Here is a 26909-nt window from a genome sequence, read left to right as displayed (position 1 = left end):
AACAAACTGGCAAGTGCTCACATTTTCTGGACAATTATGTGTTACATTTACTCACGTAATTGTAGAAAATGAACAGTGTGAAATAGTACAATCAGCTTTTACGTGTGTTACCAGTTATTTGAAGTAACAATAATTGGTCAGAGATGAATGAACAGAGGTGCTAGACTCCACTAGATCTTTCACACCTAAGTGAAAGCATACAGATGTTTCTGGAAACTTTAGGTACTACAAAACTGAATACTTAACAAAATCCTGAGATTTATCTGCTTTGCATCAAAGAACATTTAAATGTACCATGATATGCTTTTAGCAGCCTAAAGTTAGCATTACTCTGAGTAATTTAGTGAAAAAGGAAGTCCAACACTACTTCCAAAGACAATCTAAGAAGTCAGTAATTTGCAGCACTGTCATTATAAATTCAATGAGAAAAAAACATATTTATTATGCCTAGGCTGCACCATATCAAAGGACAAAAACTGCACTGTGACAGGAAGATGAATAATCTGAAAAGCAATATCACTTCAGTATGGCAGTTCCCATCCATGCCATTTCGCAGTATAAGAAATCAAAATAGATGTAGAAATAGAGGGATTCTGATGCTTAAGTATAGCAAGAATCTCAAGATATCAAAAGAATGCTTGTCATTTTTTTTAAGCCTGCAGATGATTTTTCCTTGAACTGGGTAAACACCATAACCATCTTCCTCACATCATAAAACAAAACCGGCAACAAAAATGAAGGTGTACAGAATAAAGGGTAACAGCTTGGTTGACTTTGGTTGGTTCCCACTTATTTCTTATTTGGTTTATTTGTTAGCATGGTTAGAGCACTGATACACATGGTCCTTTTGCAAACTCAGTCAAAAATCACTGTCTAAGTGATTTAGTCATAGCCACACAGCAGGCAAATGGAGGCTGAGGGAATCAATCCCTAAACTACATGAGCAATCGTTATCCTAAACTTCTGTGCTAACTGCCAGAATATTACTGGAAAAATTATTTTGGAAAAGTCATTAGAATATTTCCTGCATACATGAGAAATAGAAGAAATGTGATGGCAACATCATGCTTGCATCATTTTAACTGATGATGGCACTGCTCTGCATCTAAAACTGTACTCTTTGCTGGTGATTATGTCCTAAATGCATTCACATGTAGTAGCATTCTAGATGTGTTTTTAAGGCATTTCCTGAAGGTGGTATCCTTAGGAAAGCTAGACAATGATTTACCTACTTTAGGGGCAGAGATGGAGAAATTGCAGCTACTGATGGCTAGTTAATTTTGTGGCATTTGCAGTGATGGGCTTTGGTTTGTACACTGGAGGATATAAGGATTGTCTGTTGATGTCAACAGCAAAATGATTAAATGTCTTTATCTTTCATGAGTTTTTAATTGCAAGAACCAAAGAGTAGATCAGCACTTTATTTTATTTGATTGGTAGCCACTTGGATTTTGATGACAGTTGGGAGTAGTGTTCATGCCTGGGAGAAGAGTAATATATTGCCTGCAAAGATTTATTTTATTTTGTTGTTTTTTTTTTTTTTTTTTGAGAAACAGCTCATTATATGTTATTCACTGCTCAATGTCCATTTTATTATTTACAGTATGAAGCAATAAGATCATATCAGTTTACATCTCTTCTTTACCTTGGCTCCATTTTTTAAGCTGTGCTTCCAGAATAATCTTTAATGTTCGTAAATCAAAAAGGATTCATGTTAGTAACTTAGAATAATGCCACTTCAGTGCATGCCTAACAGAAAAACATACTTTTCATTCTTTATTGTTTACAGAAAAAAATTTAAAAAATCTAGATTCATGTTTCCTAGCATTATACATCATTAACACAGAGCCCATATAAACTGAATAATTATGCAAGAGCAACACACAAGCTCCAGTCCTTACAGTTAACTAGTGAGTTTTGGGAATTAAAATAACAGCAACAGTTGTAAACATTACATCAAAATAAAACAATGACCAAGTATTGATGCACTTGTGTTTAATACTCAGAAAGGCAAACAGTGAAGTATGCTTTCTTATATACAGATTCTGTCACTTCAGTATCTCTGAGAAATCTCCATACTCCAAGGTACAGTGATCTCAGAGCTAGTATTAAATAAGTAACGTGTGTGTGTGTGTGTGTGTGTGTGTTTGTGTGTGTGCGCGCGCGTACTGGGGGGAGGCACAGGTACCACAGCCCCCCAAGATAAAACTGCTTTTAAACTGTTAAAGTGAGTTTTAATTTTTACTGTTTTCATTAGAAAAAAGCATTTCAATGTTTAAACTTCTCAGCCTTGAACATTTGTGCTGTGAACCACATTCATGCAACCCGATGGCAGTTTAAAACTGAAATATGCAGGACATTGAAGTATGTTTTCTTCAGACCTGAAGAATTCCCACAACCCCTTAAGTGAGTTATTATATTATGACACTCACTAATTACAACACAAATTACTGCTACATAAAAGAAAATCAACATTTTGGCACATTTCCAACTTACGTATCTGCATTTTGGCAATTTTTAGTTGTTAAATCATCAACTTTGGGAACGTCCACAGAGCTGCTTAAAGACAAAACAAAGAAGTCAACTGTGACTAATGTACAAAGAGTGGCATATACAGAACACTACTGTATTGATACTTCTCCCTTCTCATTTTAAAGCTTGTCATAACATTTCCAAATACATCATCAGAACATATTGGAAGCCAGCTACTTTCAACCATCCATTTAGCACCTTCATTTGTTCTTCATAATCTGTCACAGTATGCAAACTGCAATCAGAGGCCCAAACACTTACAGATCAGTGGAAACCAAAAATAATATGCATGTGCATACAATATTCCTCAACTAAAACTACTGCTAGGGGTGAGAAGTCCTATGTTCTATAAAATGGGATACAGCAGATCTTCCACAATGGTAACATATTCCGAGTAGCTCCCTCGAGGGTGAAAATAACGAGGATTAGGCATTCGTAAGATAACTCACATAGTGGGAAAACAAGACCTGAAGACAAGATAAATTACTTGATGGCTCAGCTTGACTACCAGTAGAATTAGGTGAACAAAATTTCTATAAAAAAAAGTCCCCTGACAGTTCATGCTCACAAACTGAAGTTAATTCTCATTCCAGAAATGGTACACAAGCTTACCTATGAAATCAGAAAACGCTTCTAAAAGTTTCAGTTTTGTCTGCAATGGGCAGGTCTTTATATGCTAAATAACACAGCTTGGCAAACAAAGACTGCAATGAAATACCAAAATTGCACTGCAGCAAGGGTTAGTTAGGTTGCACCTTCCATAACATCGGGTATACAAGAGCTTCTCATTCAGGATAACAGTCAAGCAGCACAACTACCCTCTTGCCTACAAAGTTGTCTCTCACAGTACATTTGTCTTTCTTCAGAAGCCTCCTTATTCTCTTCAGTTGTCTTAAGTGTTCACTGATAAAGGGAGAGGAGGCTTTCCTGCAAGAAGCAAGAGAAAAATCCAATCCAATATATATATTTATAGTGACAAAACAACTGTATTGTTGAAAAAAGAAAATACCTACTAAACTGAGCGTAGTAACAGAAAACTTCCTGCCCTGCAGAATAAGAACCCTAAAAGATCTGAAGTTACAGCACATACGATGCAATAAAATTATCTTCAGAGGGTTTAATTCAGCAGCACACTCATCCACCAATTGAAGCCCTGAACAATACCTCAAAAAGGAAGACAAAAGACTTCCAGAGATGCTGCTGATGTCCTGACTAGCTGAGCTCTCTGGACGGACACTCATGTATTACTGTTATTTTACTTTAAAGGGTTGTAAGTTGTTTTTTTTTTTCCCAAATTGTTCTTGCTATTTGATGAGTTAAAAAAATAAAAATCAGGGTTAGTAAAATGCTGAAGACCAACATGGGTAAACAGTCAAATTGCAGGAGGTATAGAATATATAGAATGTGAAGGTTCAAATATGAAGAGAGAATGATAAGTGACTGAACAGATGGATGGTTAGCAAAATAAATTTTCTAGGGATACCAACAATGTTAGAGTCATAGTCTGAGTTAAAATAATCCTTCAAGAGTGAAATTCATAAAGTATCTGCAAAACTAAAGAGCTATATTGCTGAAGTGATGGTATATGAAAACAAAATGGTAGAAGCTATGAAATCGAATGGAGATATTATGGAAGAACTATTGAAGAAGAATCAGGATTAAAAACTCAAGTGTGAGTATATGTTGACTTGAGCTGGAATTATTGATACAGATGCAAGTGGGCACTTTGGATGAGACTCGCACGAAAAAAAACATAACCACAGTGCTAAACAATAAGGAAGATCAAGACTGTGGGGCATTATTGCAGGATAGATTAATGAATTGGGCAGGGCTACATGCTGAACAAATAACAACTAAGCAAAAAAGAAACTACGTACTTACCATAACGTTCCATCTGAGTTGTTGCTTTTCATTTGTCTTCAACCTGTGGGACTTGGATCTGGCATGGATCTGAATAGGCCATATACTCCAGAATTGGATCCAGCACCCAAGCTCCTCCACTATCCATAATGCCCCATTCTCCCTCCTCCCCTCAGATCGAGTTTGCTGCAGAACTGCAAACCAATCTAGTATAACAATATCACATCCCTGACCAAAAGAGAGGCATAGAAACACACGCAGCTCTAGCCAAGAAGGAGCCAACAGCTGCCTCTGTCCAGTCCACTACACAGCCAAAAAAAAGGCAGGGGGGAAGGAGGGAGGGACAGTTGAAGACAAATGAAAAGCAACAACTCAGATGGAACGTTATGGTAAGTACATAACTTCTTTATCTGAAGTTGTTGTTTTCATTTGTTCTTCAACCTGTGGGACAGAGTCCCTAGCTACAATAATCTTGGGTGGCCCTCATGGAAGGATGTTCCAGAGCACAGCTGAACCAAAGGATGCCCTGCTTCTGGAAATAGTATCCAGTTTGCAATATGAAATAAAGGTATCCAAATATGACTAGGTAGCAGCAGAACAGATATCATCAATAAGGACCCTAGACCAAAAGGCCACAGAAGTAGATACTGATCTGGTGGAATGTGCCTGGATGGGACCCTGTAGCGACAAAACTTTGGAATGACAGGCCAAAGCACTACACTCAGAAATCCAATGAGCAAGAGTAAACTTAGAAACAGGCTTTCCCAGACGAGGCTTTCAGAAAGACACGAAAAGCTGTTCCGACTTTTGCAAACTTTTAGTTTTATGCAAACACAAATGTGGCTGCCTGTGAACATTCCCCTTTCGTCTGGTAATTCAGGAAAAAAACTGGCAAATTAATAACCTGGTTAATGTTCGCCTCAGAAGCCACCTTTGGCAAGAAGGATGGGTTATTCCGAAGAGACACTCCGTCATTTTGAAAGACCAAATAAGAGGGCTTGATAGATAACGTCTGTAGTTTGGAAATCCTCTTGGCTGAGGTAATAGCCACCAACAAAGCCGTCTTCCAAGAAATGTAAATCAACAGTGGTAGCTGGTTCAAATGGAGGGGAAACCAATGCCTGTAAAACCAAAGTTAGACCCCAAGGAGGCGTGGGGCCTTGATAGGAGCTGAAGAAGAAAGGCACCCTTGAAGAAGGACTTGTAGAGCTTGGACAAAGCCAGGAAAGCCGAATTCTCACTCACATGGAAATTAGAAATCACTGCGAAATGAACTTTAATAGTACCCCGGTATCAAAAATATAGGCTAGAAAATCCAAAATGGCAGAGACTTGAGCTAAGAAAGGATCCAGATCATGCTGAGAAGCCCACATCAAAAAAACGCTTCAACTTGCTGAAGAAGATCTTCCTAGTAGAAGCCTTATGAGCCACAATCAAGATCTTCTTGACAGGAGAAGAGAGCCCGGAAATCCTGGCCATCAGGAAAACTGAAGCAACCAAGCAGTGAGCTTCAGGCTGACTAAATCCGGGTGAGGACCCCTGACAGGTGGGCGATCACATCTGGAACAGGATCCATGGTCCAAGGATGACACACTAGATGAGACCTCAGAGTGGCGAACCAAACCTGATGAGGCCAGAATGGGGCAATGAGGATGACTGAGCTCCCCAACCACTGTGCTTTCAGAATAAACTTGGGAATCAGAGGAAGAGGAGGATAAGCATAAAGCAGACCAGTGGGCCAAGGATGCACTAGTGCGCCTCTGGGACACTCCTCCCAAGGGGGATCAGAGCAAAATACTTGCTGCACTTTGCTTTGGAAGGAGAGAAGAGATCACAGCAAGGATGGCCCCACATTTGGAAGATCATGTCTGCTACTGACGGATTCAGACACCACTCGTAAGGCATCAGAATAAACCTGCTAAGCCTGCCCGCTAAAATGTTGAACTTCCCCAGAATATACATTGCCACCAGAAAATGGTCGGAAGAGATCACTCACTCCCACAATCTCATGGTCTCACGGCAAAGGGGATAAGACCTGGTTCCCCCGTTTGTTGATGTACCAGACTACTGACATGTTGTCTGTCTGGGTGGCAATCACCCCAGTAGGAAGAAAGGCATGAAGAGCTTGCAACGCCAAAAGCACTGCCCTCATCTCAAAGACACTGATATGCAGACTGGTCTCTAGGGAAGACCACGGGCCTTGGACTGTCTATCCCATGCAATGCCCCCACCCACCCAAGCAGGGAGGTATCTGTGGTCACAGTGATCGAGGCTGAAGGAAGAACAAATGGGTGGCTCAGAAGAAGGTCTGGGGATTGAAACCAACACTGAAAAGAGTCTCTGCAAACTCGGGACATCTGGATCGGATACGACAATAAAAGGTCGAGAAGGGGCCATTGAACTGCTAAGGTCCACTGAAGAATCTTCATGTGAAGGCATGCGGTTGGTAGAAGGGTGATCAAGGCTGCCATGGACACCAATGCCTGAAGAATCATACTTGCATGGGGAAGCTGGGTCTGAAGGATAGACTTTACGTAATGCTGAAGAGACAATAACCTGTCTAGAGGCAGAAATACCCTTCCCTATATCATATCCAACCAAGCACCTATGAAGTCCAACACCTGAATATGTACCAGGTTCGACTTGGCAAGCTTTATCGTGATGCCCAGGGAAGGGGCTAGGTGAAGAAGACAATCCCTGGCTTGAATCAGTCAATGCCTGGAGGGAGTGGAAAGGAGCCAATCGCCTGGTAGGGAAAGACTCGAAACCCTTGCAGCTGCAGGTGAGCCGCCACTACCACCCTCACTTTGGCAAACACCCAGGGGGGGGGGGCCATGGTGAGTCCAAAGGGTAGCACTCTGAACTGAAAATGATTGGCTCCCAGCAGGAAGTGAAGGAATCATCTGGAGCGTTTGCTCATCTTGATATGATAGTGCACGTCCTGAAAGTCCACCGAGCATATCCAGTCATTCATCTGCAGAAAGGGCAGAATGGACTGAAGGGTGACTATCCAAAACTTCGTCTTGGCAATGGACAGGTTCAGGGTAGAGAGATCCAGGATGGGTCTTAAGTCCCCCATTTTCTTTGGCACCAAAAAGAACCAGGAATAAATGCCTGATCCAGACTGGTCTAGGGGAAATGACTGGATGACTTGCTTTTCAAGCAGCCTGGCGATCTCAATGGCTGCCTCCTTCCTTTGACTAGGTGGAATGTCTGGGAGGTGTTTCATTGGAGAGGGAGGATGAAGGAATGGGATGGAATAACCGCTGGATATTATTTGCAGTACCCAACAACTGTTTGTGATGAACTCCCAGGCTGTTGGGTGCACAGAGAGAGAGAGAGAGAGAGAGAGAGAGAGACACCCCCCAACTGCCTACAGAGCAGACCAGTCGGGCAATCCCTGAGGATTGTTGAAAGGGTCTGTCCGAGAATGAATCTCGAGACCCCTGGTTCTTCAGACCCCTCTGCCATGAGGGCAGCGTCTGTCATTTCCCCCTCTGCCATTGGGGGTTGACGAACCCTGAGCATCCTGGGAAAAACCCTGAGACTTCTGACTCCATGCTGATTCCTCGAAAAGTGTCTTTGGAATGTAGAGAAGTGCATCCTGATGGCAGACAAGGTCTTCCTGTCTTTTTTTTCTGGGTCAGAGTGTCACGAATAGTCTTGCCAAACAAGGTTGAACCGTCAAAGGAAGCATTTGTAAATGATGCATTGAAAGGTTCTGAAAAAAAACCCAACAACAAAGCCGGAGCCAGGCGTGACACCTGATGGCAGCAATGGTCTCAGCAGCCCTACAGGTGCCCTCAGTCACATGAGAAAGCAGCCTCATGGACATGTTAGAAATAACAGTTAGGGTGGCCACACGGGAGGAGGAAACCCTCTTCTCCTCTGCTGACATGGACCCCGGGGCAAACTCAGCGTCCTCCTTAATCAGGTCCCTCTGCAGTCTGATTACATGAACCAAATAATTCAGCACACGCACAACAAAGGTTGGCTGAAGCATATGCCCGCTTCCCAAAAGAGGTCCATCACCCTAGACTCCCTGTCTGGAGGATGGACTGAGGAGCTCTTCTTGGTCAGCTCCTTATTGGTGACTGCCGCAAACAACATGGCATCGACTGGGGAACCCTTTGACCAATGGGGCCTGTCCAATGGAGCACTGAGAACCTTGTCCAGGTGCTAGGGGATGGGGTCAACCATGTCAGGTTCCTTCCATGCCCTACTAGAAATCAAATCCACCAAGGGATCTGTGTGTGTGTGTGTGTGGGGGGGGGGGTGACACCCAAGAAGTAGAAGGTCCTGTGCCAAATGCCTCCAGGAATATAGACTTGTTGGGGTTGGGCTTGAGGGCAGACAACCCACCTCGCTGGCATAGGATTTCCATGATGTCCACAAAAGAGATATCATCAGGGGGTGGGAACCGGTGGGAACCCTCCCCTATATCCATGTCTGCATCGTTAGTGAGGGACTCCAGTGGGGAGTCTAAGCGCCTCCTCTAGCACATATGCTTCCGAGGAGCCATCTTGGGGGGAAACTCCGAGGAGGACTCGAAAGCTTCGGGGGATTCCTGAAGAGAAACTTCCTGGGGCGGTTTGGCCACAGGCTGTCTTTGAGGGGGCAGGACAGAAGACTTGGGCCCAGAAACAGAAGGAGCCAAGGCAGAATCCGAGGATGAAAGTATCAAGGTTCTCGAAGGAGCCGAAAGGGCCCTCTCCACCACCTCGAACATCAAAGGCGAGTGGACTCCAGAAGGCAGCCCGGTGGAACCAAAAAGGTCAGCATTGGAGATTGCCAGGCTGCTGCCTCCAGCACTGAGGGGGGAGTAGGAGCCGAGCTTCCCAGTGCCAAAGCCCTGAGGAGAAGGGACAACTCCAACAGCCTTGCAGTCGACAACAGCCCCTCACAGCTGACGCCGAACCTATGGCTCCAAGATTCAATTCACTCTAACGACATCGGACCTGAACTGCTCAAGGTAACTGTCTGCGTTGCGGTACAAGGGACCATCGGCACCGACAGCTCAACACCCAGAAACCTTGGACCCAAAGACTCTGAAGCTGAAGGTCGGATCAGAAAAGGAGATTTCGGGAGGAAACCAGACTGCATGCTCACGGCTAAGGAATGAGATGGAGCAGGCAAGACTTCAGCTGAATCTGGGCCCGAAGAAACTTCAACATCATCCTGTCCACCTCAACTCTGGACAGGCTCTGAGTGGACCAGACAGAAGAAGCCACCAACTCTGGCCAGGGAATGAAAATGAGGGGAGGAAGAGGTAGGGGACCTAGCCCTCAAACTCTCCGGCTCTGGGGAAAAGTGAGGGGACTGGAGCATAGAATTACCCTGGGCTAGCTCGGGCCTAGATTTAGAGTGTGATTCTGCCGAGGAAGACCGCTCAGGCGGGCTCTTCCTCAGCCGATCCTTCTCTTTTTGTCGGGCCCTTTCTCCTTCCCCAGACGCCTTAGTGGGAGTTTGATTCCCAGAAGCTGGGGCCGAGGAAGAAAAGACCTCTGCAGGAGGAAGAAGTAGGCCCTTCAAAATAAGCTTATTCCTTCTGTTAATAAGTGCGCGGGGGTCGAAGGCCACGCAAATTGAGAAGGAGGCATCTAAATGGGAAACTCTGAAACACACCATGCAGAAAGTGTAGGAATCAGATGGAGGAATGTTATGGCCACAATCCGTGCACTTCTTGAACCCCGACTTTGGAGTCTCGGCCATGGGAATAAGAAGAAAAAGAAAACCCAAGCGTGCGCGCACACGCGCGCACACACACACACACACACACACACACACAAACACACACACTCAAAAAACAAGAATAAAAGAAGACAGAGAGAGAGAGACGGAGGTAGCAGGAAATTTATTTTTTTAAACCAGAATGCCCAACACAGGTATACGAAAGGTAGGAGAAAACAGGGTAGGAAGAAGAAGAAAAGGAAGAAAAAACTCAAGAAATTAACTTACAGATACCCAAAAAAAACTGTTTAGGAGCTTGGAGTAACGTGACCCGTGCTGTTCGGAATGAGTGGCAAACGAGATCTGAGGAGAGGAGAAAGAGCAGAGCATTATGGGTAGGGGAGGAGCTTGGGTATTGGATCTGATGCTGGAGTATACGGCCGAGTCAGATCCGTGCTGGAATCGAGTCTCACAGGTTGAACAGCAAATAAAAACAACTTCAGATCTGAAGACACTGCAAAACAGGTGAGATTACCTGGGTAAGGTCTGAGACTTGGAAATTCAAAGATCAAATTTTCTGTTTCCCTTGGCATTCAGACAAGACCTGTAAGATTGATGATAAAAAGAGCATTCTTCGAGAATGATTAACAGCTTGGACATGAGGCAACAAATGATGCAGTTAATGCCCTAGATGAAGCAGTTTCACCTGAGGAAAAATTAGTTATGTACTTACCAGAACGTTCCATCTGTGTTGTCCATTTTCACTTTTCCTCAACCTGTGGGTTCGGATCCAAATCTTGGATCTGACTTGGCCGCTTTCCATAGCTCTAAGATTCGATTCTTGAGCTCCTCCCTTACCCATAATACTTCATTCCCCCAGATTACCTCAGATCGAATTTGCTGCTAACATATTTATAGCATATTACTCTCTATATACAGATTTAGAAAAAAAAATAGGTTAAAGTTCAGCAGCTCAAACAGCAACTGAGTTCCTATAAACATATCCGTCAGGTCTTTCACAGTAAAGGTCAGGGGGATGGAGGGGGGAAGGTTGAGGAAGAATGAAAATGGACAACACAGATGGAATGTTATGCTGAGTACATAAGTTCTTTATCTGATGTTGTCATTTTCATTCATTCCTCAACATGTGGGATACCGTCCCCCACTACAATAACCTTAGGTGGTCATCATGGAAGGATATTCCGGAGCACTGCAAAACCAAAGGCAGCTCTACTTCTACAAACAATATTCAGTTTGTAATGTGCAATAAAGGTATGGGAGTTCGACCAAGTAGCAATTGCACAAATGTCCTCAATCGAAACTCTGGAACAGAAGGCTTGAGATGTAGACACAGATCTAGTAGAATGAGCTTTCACATGCTTACGCAGTGGAATACCTCTGGAAGAATATACATGAGATATGCAATCAGTAATCCATTTAGGCAAAGTGACTTTGGAAACTGGCCTTCCTATTCTAATATTTGAGAAGGAGTCAAACAGCTGCTATGTTTTTCGGAAGGATTTTGTTCTATCTACGTAAAAACGTAATTGGCTATGAACATCTAGAAGATGAAGAGGGTATTCACCCTTGTTTTGTAGAATGGGGAAGAAAACTGGTAAGTTGATGACCTGACTGATATTGCTTTCAGACGCAATTTTGGGCAAAAAAGGATCAGTATGCAACGTCACTCTATCTTTGTGAAAAGTCAAATATGGAGGTCTGGATGATAGAACTTGCAACTCCGACACCATTCTAGCTAAACTGATGGCTACCAACTAGGCAGTTTTCCAGGAAAGCTATTTTAAATGTACTCTGGCTGAGGGTTCAAAAGGGGTTTGGATGAGAGCTTGTAAAAACATGGTTAAGTACCAAAGAAGCATGGGGTCCTTTATAGGTTGTCTAAGTAAAAAGGTACCCTTATGGAAGGTCTTACACAATTTAGATGAAACAAGAGAAGATGAATTTTCTCCAATGTGGTAATTTGAGATGGCTGCCTGTTGCACCTAAACAGTAGAAAACTTTGCCCCATCTTGGAAAACTGAAGCAAGAAAATATAGAACTGCAGAGATAGGAGCTGTAAAAGGATCCAAATGTTTTTGATAAACCCATATCGAGAACTTTTTCCATTTACTTTTATAGATTTTTCTGGAAGAAGCTTTATGTGAGAATATTAAAATCCTTTGAACTGGGGAAGAAAGCCTGGTGTATTTTTAGCCATCATCAGAATTGGAGAAGCCATGCAGTTAGTTTCAGTCCTGGAAGATCTGGATGAATGTGCCCCGATGGATTGGGAAGGAGATCTGGATATGGTCAAGGGTCCATGGAGGGCATATTAGGTGACACCAAAGGAAGGGGAGCCAGACCTGTCAAGGCCAAAAGGGGCAATGAGGATCACTCCGCTCTTCAACCTCTGTGCTTTCTGAAGAAATCTGTGTATGAGGGGTAGGGGAGGGTAAGCATAAAAAAGACCGAAGGGCCAAACATGGACTAGATCATCTCTCTGTGACTGTCGCTGAGGAGGAATCAGGGAAAAGAACCTGCTGCATTTGTTATTGAAAGGGGATGCAAAGATGTTGCAACAGGGTTTTCCCCATTTGTGGAAAATCATGTTTGCCACTGACTGATTTAGACATCACTTGTGAGGCATCAGGATAACTCTGCTGAGCCCATCTGACAGAATGTCGGACTTCCCCAGAATGTGCTTTGCAACTAGGAAATGGTTGGAGCAGATTGCCCATTGCCAAACCCTCACTCCTTACATGCCACAGACATGTTGTCCATTTGTATCACAATAATCCCTAGAGGGAGAAAGCTCTGAAGTGCTTGCAACGTTAGAAGCACTGCTCTCATCTCTAGAACACCGACATGTAAATTGGTCTCTTGTGTCGATCAAGTGCCTTGGACCATATGACCCAGGTAATGCCCACCCTCCCCAGGTGAGACGTGTCTGTGGTCAACGTGGTGTTGGGGGGAGGAAGAACAAATGGTTGTCCTTGTTCGACTTGTTTTGAGTGGAGCCACCACAGAAGCAAGTCACTGCACACCCGGGACAACTTGATAGGGTGATTTAGCGGGTAGAGGTCTAAAGATCATTGGACCGTCAGAGCCCATTTAAGGATTCTCATGTGTAAGCATGCTGTTGGAATCAGAGTTATTGCAAAGCTCTGAGGACTAGACTTGCTGGCGGCTTTGGAATGTCCAGAATTTGTTTGATATGCGATCTTAAAGTGGAAATCCTGTCCGAAGGTAGGTAGGCTAGACAACTGGCTGTGTCCAGACATGCTCCTATAACGTCTATCAACTGTATGGGTTGTAGCTATGATTTCTGTGTGTTGATTGTGACACCCAAGGTAGGGGCTAGATGTAGCAGATAGTCCCTGGCTTGTAGTAGTAGATGCCTGGTTTATGTGGTTAGGAGCTAGTTGTCTAGGTAAGGAAATATGCTGAATCCATGCAGTTTCAAGTGAACTGCTACTACCGCCATGCATTTGGTGAACACTCAGGAGGCTGTGGTGAGATCAACGGGGAGTACTATGAATTGATAATGACTGTCTCCCAGCTGGAAGAGGAGAAACCTTCTGGAGTACCTGTTCATTTTGATATGATAGTACGTGTCGTGAAGCTCGATTCAGCACATCCAGTCATCATTCTGTAATAATGGTAGAATGGACTGAACCATGACCATCCGGAACATTGAACTGTCTAGTGAACTGTTTAGAAATGTTAGGTCCAAGACTGGCCTCAGGTCCCGTGTCTTCTTCGGCACTAAAAAGAATCTTGAGTAGATTCCAGATCCAGTTTGGTCTGGAGGGACCTCCTGGATGGCTCTTTTTTCTAGCAACTTTGTAATTTGTAATGCTGCTTCCTCCCTCTGACTGGGTGGAACATCGGAGAGGTTTGTCCTTGGTTGTGGTATTTAACCAAACTTAGAAATGAAGCACTGTGAGCACCCTGAAGTTTAGTTAGCTTAAACCATCAGATAGTGGACAGGGTCCAACTATCCAGGTTCAAACAACTAGAATAAAATATGAAAGAATAGCCTTTTAAGCTATTTGAACTAAGCTAAAACACCAACCAGTAGTAGTAAGAAATATTTGTAAATTAAATGCCAAACAGTAGTAAAAAAATGTCTTCACTTTTGCAAATAAAAACAGCTTCACGTTCTTCGTACCAAAACAACAAATCTTGTTGCGATTAAAAATAGCTTCACTTCTTAGCAGCACAACAACAACAAATCTTTATTGGTTGAAACTTATATAAATTGGCGGATAAGTGCTGTGGTTATATAAAGGTAAGGAGGTTAGGAAGAGAAGATAATGAAGACCTAGAGCAAAAAAGGATTGAGGAATCCACAAAAACACTCACTAACCCATTAAGAGCTTGAGAGAGTTGCAATCCTGGTCCATCTTGATGGGCGGCAAATGAATTCTAAGGTAATTAAGGGGAATGAGGCTTATGGGTAAGGGAGGAGCTCGAGAATCAGATCCTAGGGCTAAAGAAAGTGGCTGAGTCAGATCCGAGGTTCGAATCCGAACCCACAGGTTGAGGAACACGAGAAAATGACAGCATTAGATCTAAAGCTGACTATTTTATCATCACACTTTTTAAGTGCATTTGGATTTAACACATTTTAAAAAGTGCACGCCAGGCTATGAGTTATTTGTGAATATACCCCTAAAAGGCTTGGTGTAAAAGGATAGATAAAACAGACAACAGTGACTGGATGGGTGAGAGTAATGAAGAATGAACCAAAAAATTGTTCTGTGACACATACGTTGCAAGCGTTTAAAAGACAGTTCAAAATGAACACTTCAGAGCATTATCATTATGTAGCACCCATAGTCAAGAAATCTTTCTATTTAGCACAACAATATCTAAAGGTATCTCATCCAGGATGAAAGAAGTTATCATCGTTCTATACTCTAATTCCACCACTTATCGAGAAGAATGATTGCCTTTGGTATGGCATGTCCCTGTCCAGATGGGCCCCATTCAGAAAATCGACTCAAGGGAAAGTTGAATTTCACATGGTTGAGGCCATTAAGATTGACTTTCCGAAATGTCAACACTTTTGAATGGAGACTGCGGTACAGTGGGGATAGGGGAATTTATCCTTTTCCTCACTGTAGTGGAATCTTGCAGTTAGTATATATAATACAAAGGGGGTATGGGGAGTGCAGGAGGGGCGGAGATCTTGCCTTCCTGCAAAAACATAGATTTTTGTTGTTTTCGGTCATTCAGCTTTTAGGAAAGTTGATCTTATGGTCTTGACCATATGAAGTTCAACTTTCTGTTGAGTCGATCTTCTGAATGGGATCTGTCCAGACACCTAACATACACAGAAAGGCCCTAACAGATCTTAACTAAAAAGATTACTGGTCTATACACCCTTGTCTGCCAAGACAGCTTGCAGCTCTGTCTTCTCTGTCTCTATACTTGGTGTCTTAGAGACTTTTAGACGGAGGTCTATGTCTTGTATTCCATTCAGTTAAGGACTCAACCCTCCATGTTCTTTTACACCTCTGCAACACAAGCAGCCCATGAATGTTCCACCAGCATATGAACAAAACAGGCTGGGGGGGACAGATTAATTGGAAAACATTTACACCATCTCTAGAATAAACTGCAGACTGACACCCCCACATCCTTCAAGATTAACTCTGATGATAGGATGAGTATCCACAAATGTATCCCTGGCCTGACCTGCTATGCCCTTCCAAAAACTGGAGGTATGTCATGAGGGTATCAGCAAGGCACAAATAATTTCACGACTTACATTCCTTGTAATTCCCATGATCCAATGACCTTATCATTCATTAGTATCATGACTGTTGTTTGATCTTAATTTGCTGCTTTGCAAAATTTCAGACTGTATATTACATGAAAATATTTTGGTTGAAAGTTTTATAAGATGGTCATTACGATAAGAGTGAGGGGAGGTGCTCCTCTATCTTTCTAGGAAATGTATTGCATTAGAAAATGTGTACTGGTTATTAAAGAATACTGGAACATGATGATTATATTCCAGATAAATTATAGGTATACATAACTCAGGACCTACATGTGAGTTTTACTAAACTGTGTAAAATTATTTGAAGTCTGAGGTTTGACTTGAGAAATCTATGGCTTTGGACTAAGTCCAGACTTCTAGATAATAGAGATGGAGGGAATTCCTTACTGCTTTTTGTGAAGGAAAGTGGCTGCAAATATTGACTTACAAATCTAGAACTAGAATATACAGCAGACTACTACAAATGATTTAAAACCATTAAAAAATACAGAATTATTTGTTACTGATTAAACAGCTGTTTAGTGCCTTACATTATAGGCTGGGTGACTCTCTGGCCTTCTCAAGATGACAAGGTACATATTTTAAATTTATTCTTCCAGATGGTAGGGTCTGCTAGCCATGTGCCCCTCTGCTTCATCAACTCTAATAACTCACTCAAGGAAGGGTCTTCTGGAGGGGATCTGGGTGGTGAACTCTGATTGGGGGGGGGTAGGCTGCTTTGCCTCATCAAAACTGCCAGAAGAGGAGGAGACCACTGGATCACAACCATATATGTCTATGCATCCTCCTCTCCTAAAGGAGCATATGTGATGCCCTGTGCAACTGCCCATGGTAGTTGATGACCCAAAGTGAGATTAGTGCCTCTGTGGTAACAATCAACACAAAGGAACTGGGAATAGTATCCTTCTGCACTGTGTAATCCACTGAAAATCCCTGGGACATTGAAATCAGCTGTAATGGCAACAATGTCAGTGCTGAGGGTAGCAAACATTGCCCACCAATAGTGCCAAAACTTCTGGGGTCAAAGCCAAGTCAGGGACCTTGGGTCCTGAGGTGATGAATCCTGAACTATCTGAAATCAAAAACAGCCCAGACAGCAGCGGTGCAGACAATCCCACGGCTGAAGGTTTGACACCGACCACCCCGATGGACCAAGTAACTGCCGGCACCAAAGGGATTGGCATTGAGGATACCAGTGCCAAAGTAGTCAGTGTCAGAGAAGTCAGATCAATTCATGCCAAGAAAGCTGACACGACAGTCGGAACTGATCCAAACATTGCTGGTGCTGAAACAGGGTTTGGAGGAGGACTGGCAAGTTGTGGAACCTGGGTCAAATTTCAGTCCATGGTAGGAACTGTCGAGGCCAAGATGATGCCGAATTGAAACTAGGTGTTGACAAAGGTCGATGTCATATGCTGTCAATCAGCTAAGTGAGTCTCCTAAGAAACCTGTGAGATGATAAAGACACAGGAGAAGGAGGTCTGAAAGAAACAACTTAAATAACTTATTCTGTGAAGAGAAATGACATGTCCTGTGTTGTGGAGTAGAGCTCAGAAATAAATAAGAAACAGAAACAGAAACAGAAATAAATAAATAAATAAATAAATAAATAAATAAATACAATGTCCTGTGTTGTGGAGTAGAGCTGTCCTTGGTACTAAAGGAGTCCTATTGTCAAGAAAGAGATGAAAGCCTAGGTCAAGGAGAAAATCTAGAAGAGACCCTGGGTCCTGGGGAGACAGAGAAAGTAGAGGCATACCTGCTGGGGGAGGAGTGACCAACCTTGGAGTCTTACCCGGAGAGAATTTCTCCAATAAAGAAGGCCCCTCCTACTCTCTCTTTTCTTTCCTATTCTCTAAAGTTCTATGTACTGAAGAGCCAATCAGTGCTGAATTAGCACGGATAATCTCCTTGACCACTAGCTTATTATGGCGATCAGCCAAAGTCCTAGTACTGAGCCCCTTATAAATGGAGCAGTCACTTCTAAGATGTGACACTCTCAAACAGATCAAACATCATGAAGGTCCTGTGGGGACAACTTATGTCAATAGCGCTTACATTCTTCTAAAGCCCTGTTTGATCTCTTTTTCCATATCAAAACCAACACACAAACACTGAAAAAGAAGAAATGTTAAGGTGCATGTGAGAGGAAAGACAAAGAACAATCCCTAGTTACAGGGCAGGAAGGAGCAACCGAGATAGAAAAACAAGCAAAATTTTAGGAGAACAGAACAATAACTGAATATACTGTATAATGAACTTAAAATAGTCTAACTGCACTTATCTGTATAAGAAACAACTGCCAAACACACAGAATTCTTTTCCTAATCACTGAAGCTCAGAGGAGACATTGTTGCCTTAATGGTGTCAATGAGAGTTGCAGGATTCACCAAGAGGGAGGGATTATGGATAGATAGGAAATCAAGCTTATGAGGAGTTCATTGTTATCACTATAGGGCGCTAAAGGCACTACACTTTTTGTTTATTGTCTGGTCAGAAACTGAGAAGTCTAGAGATATTCGACATATTTCAGAACGTTTATGGAAATCTATAAACCATAGGAATCGGGAAACAAAGAAGAGACACAAATAGAAATATATATACCAAGGCTAGAGAAAAAAAGAAGTTATGTACTCACCATAACATTCCATCTGAGTAGGTGATCTTCATTTCTCAGCAACCTGTGGGTATCGGATCCATATCGAATCCGAGCCGGCAGCTTCAAACAGCTAAGATCTGAGCTCCAAGCTCCTCCCCCTTACCCATAACCCCCTGCTAACCCTTCCTGCCCTCAGATCGAGTTTGCTTAGCAACACAGAGTATTATAACACAGGAATCACCTGCAAATCCTAACCTAAAGTTATCTGGAAACAAGGGCTAGGAATCCTTCTAGTACGCACTATAGGTTAGGGGGATGGAGGGAGGGTTGGTTGCTGACAAATGAAGATTACCTACTCAGATGGAACGTTATGGTGAGTACATAACTTCTTTATCTGAAGTAGTTAACTTCATTTGTCCATCAGCCTGTGGGACAGAATCCCCAGCTACACAAACCTTGGGAGGTCCTCATGGAAGGATATTCCGGAGCACTGCAGAGCCGAAGGATGCTCTCCCTCTGGAAATTATGTCCAACTTGTAATGGTTAATGAATGTATGAGATGAAACCCAAGTGGCTGCTGAACAAATGTCATCCAAGGAAACTCTGGACCAAAAAGCAGCAGAGGTGGAAATTGATCGAGTAGAATGAGCGTGGACTCCTTCAGGTTCGGGTCGACCAGAACTTTGATATGCTAGTAGGATACATTGGGAAATCCATCTGGACAATGTAACTTTTGATACTGGTTTTCCCAAAGAGGGTTTCGCAAAGGATACAAAGAGCTGGTCCGATTTTCTGTGACTAGCGGTCCTGTGCAGATAAAATCTTAATTGCCTGTGTACGTCCAGGGAATGTAATTAGAAGTTATGTCCTTACCATAACGTTCCATGTGGAGTGTTCATCTCGCCTTTGTTCTTGCACCTGGGTTCGGAGCCGATCCTCGGCTCCGTGTCGGCCGCTTGCAAGCTCTGCATCGAGAAGAAGCTCGAGACAACCTAATTCCCACAATCCCCCTCTGCCTTTACCTCAGATCTAGTTTGCAAGCAAACCAGCAGTCAGAGAGAGAACACACTCATGCAAAAAATTATATAAATGCAAGAACACTTATCTATATATATATATATATATATATATATATATATATATATATATATACATATATATATATATACACTGCGAATGCAGAAGCAGAATAACCCAGACCAGGCACCAAACTAAACGTTCTTCCTGAGGGTGGGAGGGTGGGAATGTAAGAACAAAGGCGAGATGAACACTCCACATGGAACGTTATGGTAAGGACATAACTTCTAAATGTGAGAGTGTTCGATCTCGCCGTTTGTTCTTACACCTGGGTAGCGTCCCTAGCTCCATGTTCCTGAGGAACTCACGGGAGAACGTTCTTGAGCACAGTGGAACCAAAGGTTTCCCTGTCTACTTTGTAATGAGAGATGAAAGTATGCGGTTTAGACCAAGTAGCAGCTGCACAAATAGTGTCTAATGGTAGGCGAGCTGCATGAGCCAGGGATGTAGACACTGATCTTGTAGAGTGTCCCTTGGGTTTGACCGATAAAGTTTGATTAGAAGAATCATAAACGTATATAATACAATCAGTTAGCCATTTGGAAAGAGTTTGTTTAGTAACCGCTATACCTTTCCTGCTGTCAGCAAAAGCCACAAAAAGTTGATCAGATTTCCTGTGATCCTTTGTTCTATCCAAGTAAAATCTAAGTTGTCTATGGACATCCAACTTGTGTAACATATACTCCAATTTATTGGAGTGATTTTTGAAAAAGGTAGGTAATTCAATGGATTGATTAATGTTATTAATAGAGCAAACTTTGGGAAGAAAGGATGGATTAGTGCGAAGAGATACTCTGTCAGAGTGAAAAATCAAATAAGGGTGTTTAATGGAAAGAGCCTGAAGCTCAGATACTCGCCTAGCGGATGTAATGGCTACCAAGAAGAGGGTCTTCCACGACAAATACTTCAATGGACAAGAGGAGGCTGGCTCAAATGGGGGTAACATCAGTTTAGATAATAAAAAGTTTAGATTCCAAGGCGATGTAGGAGTTCTAACTGATGGTCTAATATGGAAAGACCCTTTTAAAAAGGCCTTACAAAGTCTGTGAGCCATAACAGGCGCCCCACATTCTTCCACATGAAAGTTGGAAATGGCAGCCAATTGCACTCTTAAAGTGGCAGGAGACGCTCCTTGATGGAACAATTCTGTTAAAAATTCCAAGATCTTGTTTAACGGAGCTATGACAGGGTCCAAATGCTGTGAGTTTGCCCAGAATACAAAACGCTTCCATTTACTAGTGTAGGTCTTTGTAGTGGAAGCTTTATGAGAAGCCACTAGTATATTCTGAACCGCAAGCGAAAGAAGATCAGACCTGGCTAAGAAGGGAAGCGGAGCAGCCAAGCTGCTAGATGGAGTGACCAGAGCGAGGGGTGAGTAACCCCTGACGAGTGAGTCAGTAGATCTGGATCTGGGTCCAGGATCCAAGGTCCCCGAATGCGATGTGCCAGAAGAAAGGGGAACCAAATTTGACGAGGCCAGAATGGGGCAATGAGGATTATCGTCCTTTGCAGGTTGTTGGCTTTCTGCAGAAACTTTGCAATCAGGGGGAAAGGAGGAAAAGCGTACAGGAGACCCGGGGGCCAATCGTGAACCAGCACGTCCCTGGGGACTTCCCCTGGAGGGGGTAATAGGGCAAAGTAGCTCCTGCATTTGGCGTTCATTGGAGACGCAAAGAGGTCGCAGGAAGGCTGGCCCCACTTGCGAAAAATCTTCTTCGCAACTGACTGTTTGAGGGACCACTCGTGAGGCAGCAGTATTGCTCTGCTTAGCCTGTCGGCTATGACGTTGGATGACCCCGGGATATGCGTTGCGATCAGAAAGCGACCCGTGGACTCCGCCCATTGCCAAATTCTCATGGCCTCTCTGCATAGCTGATAAGACTTGGTTCCCCCTTGTTTGTTTATGTACCAGACTACTGACATGTTGTCCGTCTGAACTGCAATAGTCCCTAGAGGAAGAAGGGGAGCAAAGTGTTGCAACGCTAGGAACACTGCCCTCAACTCTAGAACATTGATGTGCAGATTGTACTCTAAATTGGTCCATTCGCCTTGGACTGTCTGTCCCTGAAAGATGCCCCCCCACCCTATCAGGGAAGCGTCCGTGGTCACCGTAGCTGTCGGCGTGGGAAGCACAAATGGTCTTCCGCTGGAAAGGTTGCAAGTCTGAAGCCACCAGGCTAGGTGTGATTTGCATGTGTTCGTGATCAGAATTTCGTGTGTCAGAGGTAGCTGTTGGAACGACCATTGTGCAAACAGTAGCCATTGTAGAACTCTCATGTGCAGTCTTCCCAATGGTATCGCAATGAGAGAAGCTGCCATGAGACCCAAAACCTTCAGAACCAGTCTTGCTGGGGATTTTCTGGATGACAGAAGTAGAGATATGTGGGTTTGTAGTGAGGCTATCCTTTCTGGAGGAAGCCTTAGAATTAAATGATGCGTATCCAATTCCGCTCCTATGAATAAGATATGCTGTGATGGCTGTAGTAAAGATTTTTCGAAATTTACAGAAATTCCGAGGTGAACACAAAGCTGTAGAGTGTAATCCCTGGCCTGTATCAGTTGACGCTGGGTGGTGGCAGAAAGGAGCCAGTCGTCCAGATACGGAAACACCTGGAATCCTAGGCGTCTCAGGTGAGACGCTACCACTGCCATGCATTTGGTGAAAACCCTGGGGGCTGAGGTCAGACCAAAGGGCAGGGCTCGAAACTGAAAGTGACTGGCTCCCAGCCGGAAGCGCAAGTGATCCCTGGATGCCCTGGCCATTTTGATGTGGTAGTATGCGTCCTTCAGATCTATTGAGCACATCCAGTCGTCCTTCTGTAAGAATGGAAGGATCGATTGAAGCGTGACCATTCGGAACTTTTCTTTCTTGACGAAGGTATTGAGGTTGCTTAGGTCCAGAATCGGCCTCCAGTCCCCTGTCTTCTTTGGAACTAAAAAGAACCTTGAGTAAGTTCCGAATCCTCTTTGGTCCGCCGGGACTGGTTGGATGACTCTTTTTTCTAGCAGCTTTGAAATTTCTATAGCTGCTGGGTCTCGCAGATGGGGCGGCACATCTGGTAGACTTCTCTTTGGAATGGGGGGGGGGATAGGAAGGGTATTCTGTAACCTCTGGTAATAACACTTTTTACCCAGTTGTCTGCAGTAAGATTTTGCCAGGCCTGACGGTATAAAGCTAAGCGACCCCCGACTGCCTCCAGAGCAGGACAGTCGGGCCTCCTCTCAGGAGTGCTGGAAAGGTTTTCCAGGGGGGGTATCCCTGTCACCTTGGTTTTGCGGACCCCCTCTGCCGCCAGGGCGGCGTCTTCCACCTCTGCCCCCTCCTCTGCCTCTAGAGGAGGCATCACCCTGTGTGCCTGGGAAAGAACCTTGGGGTTTTCGAAACCACATTTTTCCACCGCATTGCCCTTTGGGGTACGGTCTGGATGGGGTGGAAAAACGGACTCCGACAGCAGACAGAGTCTTTCCCTCCTGCTTACACCGGGTAAGGGTCTCCTTCACTTTGGGGCCAAAGAGAGTGGCACCGTCAAATGGGGCGTTAGTAAAGGAAGACTTGAAGGCTTCTGCAAATGAACATAAGCGCATCCAGGATTGTCTATGAAGAGCAATCGCTGAAGCTGCTGCCCTACTCGATCCTTCGGCTGCGTATGAGATCAGCCTCATGGACGAGTTTACAATGGATGTAAGGGTATTGAGTTGTGCTGTAACTTTCTCTGAGACAGCAGCATCTGTAGTACCCTGGAGGGTATCTCCCAACTCTTTGATTAGATCCCTCTGTAGTCGTGTGAAGTGGGTCAAATAGTTCAGGGATCGCATAGAAAAAGCCGCTGAACTAAAAATGCGCTTCCCGTACCTGTCCATAGTCCTAGAATCTCTGTTAGTGGGATGGACAGATGAGGAAGATTCCGACATCTCCTTTTTCGTGGCCGCTGCCACCACCATAGCGTCCACTGGAACTCCCTTTGTTAGATAAGCCTTGTCTTGGGGTGCAGTAATATACTTATTAGGCTTTCTAGGGACTGGTTCCACCGTGTCAGGCGTCTCCCACGCCCTTCGAGCAATCAGCTCCATTAACTCATCGAAGGGCGGAGTGACCCAGGAGGAGGAAGGGCGAGCACCAAATGCCTTCAGCAAGACTGACTCATCCTCAGAAGGGGGGAGGGATTGCCAATCACCTCTCTGCTTTAGGATCGCCAAGATGTCGGAAAAAGAGACATCTTCTGAGGGTGACTTTGGGGACCCTTCTGACTCATCCAAGTCAGTGTCGGATGTCAAAGATTCTTGTGGAGAATCTAAGTGTCTCCTCTTACACAATTTTTTCCTAGGGACTTCTTCGGGGGGAGCATCCGAAGAAGCCTTCGAGGAAGAGGGGGCACCCTCCAGGGGTGGCTGAGACACAGGTGCTCGACGCTTAACTGTAGCCGTGGGTGCAGAGGAGGATAACGGTCCTTTATGGGGAGGAGAAGCTGTTTCTGCTGATGTGGTTGTCTGGGTAGACAACACCTTCCTCATGAGGTCGAAGGCCCCCGGGTCCCGAGTCGAGGTATCTCCCGGTTCCGAAGAAATGGGAAGAATCCCCGAAACAGGCACCGACGGCATCGACCCCGAGGACGGAACCGAGTTGATCTGAGCCGAGGCCCCGAGAGGGAGAGTCGGAACCGAAACATCGGTCCGACTCTCGGTCCCTGAACCAAGGATGGATCTTCGGCTCCGAGACTCCGGTACCGGATCCGACGGAGTCGAGGTGAACGGAGCCGACCGAGAAAAGGACGGTTCTGGCACCGAGGGCTCCACAATCAACAGCTCAGCTTCTTCCGGCTCTGAAGACTGGACAGGTCTCGGAGGAGGAACAGATGGAGACAGGGGGAGGCCTTCAAGTCTCGACACCATTTGAGAGGAGACCGAGATAAGTTTGGATAAGGCCGTATTCTCCATTAACTTCTGCACCACACGGTCTACATCGGTATCGGAGAGGGGTCTGGAAGAACGGGTCGAAGGAATCGAAGATGGAGCCGACCTCAACAGTGTCGGGGGAGGGAGCTCCGTCACCGGTTCCAAGACTCGAGTCTCGGAAACTGACAACAGTTGAACACTCGGCCCCGAAGTCTGTGGAACCGGTGATCTAACTTTAACTGAAGAGCTCGGAGCCGATGACCTGGGCTCCGACGTCTTCGATTCCTTCGAGGATTTGGACACCTGGTCTGAAGCATCCAGAGCCTCTTGAAAGGTAGGTTTTAACAAACCCCTATCCATGAGTTTCCTGCGCCTATCTGTCATGACCCTCCCACTGAAAGAATGACAAATTGAGCAGTCTTCTTGCAGATGGAGAGGGCCAAGACAGTAGACGCAGGAACTATGATTGTCAGTAACTGACATCTTTTGCCCACATTGGCAACGCTTAAACCCAGACTTAGCCTTCTCAGACATCTTAAGCTAATATGGGTATTAAGTGAAAAGTCAAGTCCAGTAATAAAGTCAAGTCCAGTAATAAAGTCCAATCCGGTTATTTTGTCAAATCCTGTAAAAAGAAAAATGTCTATCCGGTAGTCACTCCAGTAAGGGGTGGTAGGCCCCGAGGGAAACTCTAGAAAGTTTAAACTAACGTTAAACGGAACCGAGAATTCCTCAAAACCGTATCACACACACACACTGTCACTAAACAACTTTTTAGAATAAAATTATTCTGAAATAACAAGAAAAAAATATTTAAATCTTAGCTTAGGTGCTCGAGCTCAACCCAGTGATGCGAACGCAGCAGCGGCAAACTAGATCTGGGGTAAAGGCAGAGGGGGATTGTGGGAATTAGGTTGTCTCGAGCTTCTTCTCGATGCAGAGCTTGCAAGCGGCCGACACGGAGCCGAGGATCGGCTCCGAACCCAGGTGTAAGAACAAACGGCGAGATCGAACACTCTCACATCTTATATTCACCTTTGTTCTGGTAATTTGGAAATAATACTGGTAAATTAATGGATTGGTTGATGTTGGGTTCCGACGCGACCTTGGACAAAAAGGAAGGATTGGTCCTGAGGGAAACTCTATCTTTATGAAAAACCAAGTATGGCAGTTTGGCGCAAAGGGCTTGGGCTTGAAGTTCCGAAACCCTTCTGGCCGAAGTGATGGCAATAAGAAAAGCCGTCTTCCAGGATAAGAATTTTAGGTCCACCGAGGCTGCTGGCTCGAACGGGGGAGCTGTCAGAGATTGGAGAACAAGAGTTAAATCCCATGGAGGAACTGGATCTTTAACAGGAGGTCTCAAGAGGAAGGTGCCTTTTAAAAAGGTCTTACATAATTTGGAAGAGGCCAGGGGGCCGAGACCACTTCCCACATGATAGTGGGAGATTGCAGCTAACTGGACTTTGACCGTAGAGGAGCTAGCACCCTGGTCGAATAAGGTTGATAAGAATTCTAGCACTGCTGGTAACGGAGCTGTAAAGGGATCTAAGTTTCTGCGCTCCGCCCAAATTGAAAAACGTTTCCATTTGCTATTATAAACCTTCCTCGTGGAAGGCTTATGAGCAGCTACTAAAATAGCCCTAACAGATGACGAGATACCGGGAGTCCTAGCTATCACTGGAACTGGATCAACCAAGCTGTGAGCTTGAGGTTGTCCAGGTTCGGGGTTGTCAACCCTAGCGGGTGAGAGATCAGATCCAGAGTGGGATCTAGAACCCATGGGGGGTTCACTAGGTGAGACCATAGGCAAGGGAACAACGCTTGACGAGGCCAGAATGGGGCTATGAGGATCATTCTGCTCCCCAACTGACGTGCTTTCTGCAAGAATTTCAGCATTAGGGGAAGAGGAGGATAAGCATAAAGTAGACCGGATGGCCAAACATGCACCAGAGCGTTTCTGGGGGATTCCCCTGGTGGGGGAATTAGAGCGAAGTAGTCGCTGCACTTTGCGTTCGAAGGAGACGCGAAGAGATCGCAGCAAGGTTGACCCCATTTGAGGAAGATTTGCTTCGCCACTCTCGGGTTCAGAGACCACTCGTATGGTGAAAAGATGGTTCGACTCAACCTGTCTGCCAAGATGTTCGACCAGCCCGGAATGTGCGTTGCTATGAGAAAGCGGTTGGTGGAGATCGCCCATTCCCAAACTCTCATGGCTTCTCGACAAAGTGGGTAGGATCTGGTTCCCCCTTCTTTGTTGATATACCAGACGACTGACATGTTGTCTGTCTGAATTGCAATATCTCCCAAGGGAAGAAGGGCTTGGAGTGCTTGCAATGCAAGAAGCACCGCTCTCATCTCTAGGACACTGATGTGCAACAAGGTCTCTGATTGGGTCCATGTGCCTTGGACGGTTCTGCCCATACAGTGCCCTCCCACCCAAGGCGAGAAGCGTCCGTGGTCATTGTGGTTGGGGGGGGGACATAGAGA

The 26909-nt window shown here is 44.6% G+C and overlaps 1 protein-coding gene across 3 annotated transcripts in view; it reads right to left on the bottom strand.

Moving 5' to 3' along the window:
- Positions 1-26909, bottom strand: part of TEX14 (testis expressed 14, intercellular bridge forming factor) — a 3435352-nt gene that overhangs the window by 815250 nt on the left and 2593193 nt on the right. For 2 of the 3 annotated variants that reach the window (XM_044054283.1, XM_044054282.1), the window contains one exon: positions 2497-2559. In XM_044054283.1, the coding sequence (XP_043910218.1) occupies positions 2497-2559 (63 nt within the window). The remainder of the gene's footprint in view (positions 1-2496; positions 2560-26909) is intronic. The other variant, XM_044054281.1, reaches the window with a different exon arrangement.

The sequence above is a fragment of the Protopterus annectens genome, chromosome 13.part0 (assembly GCF_019279795.1).
Source record: "Protopterus annectens isolate FY-2018-M chromosome 13.part0, PAN1.0, whole genome shotgun sequence".
Lineage (NCBI taxonomy): Eukaryota > Metazoa > Chordata > Ceratodontiformes > Protopteridae > Protopterus > Protopterus annectens.
The sequence above is the reverse complement of the archived record's forward strand: the minus strand, read 5'-3'. Positions and strand labels throughout refer to the sequence as shown.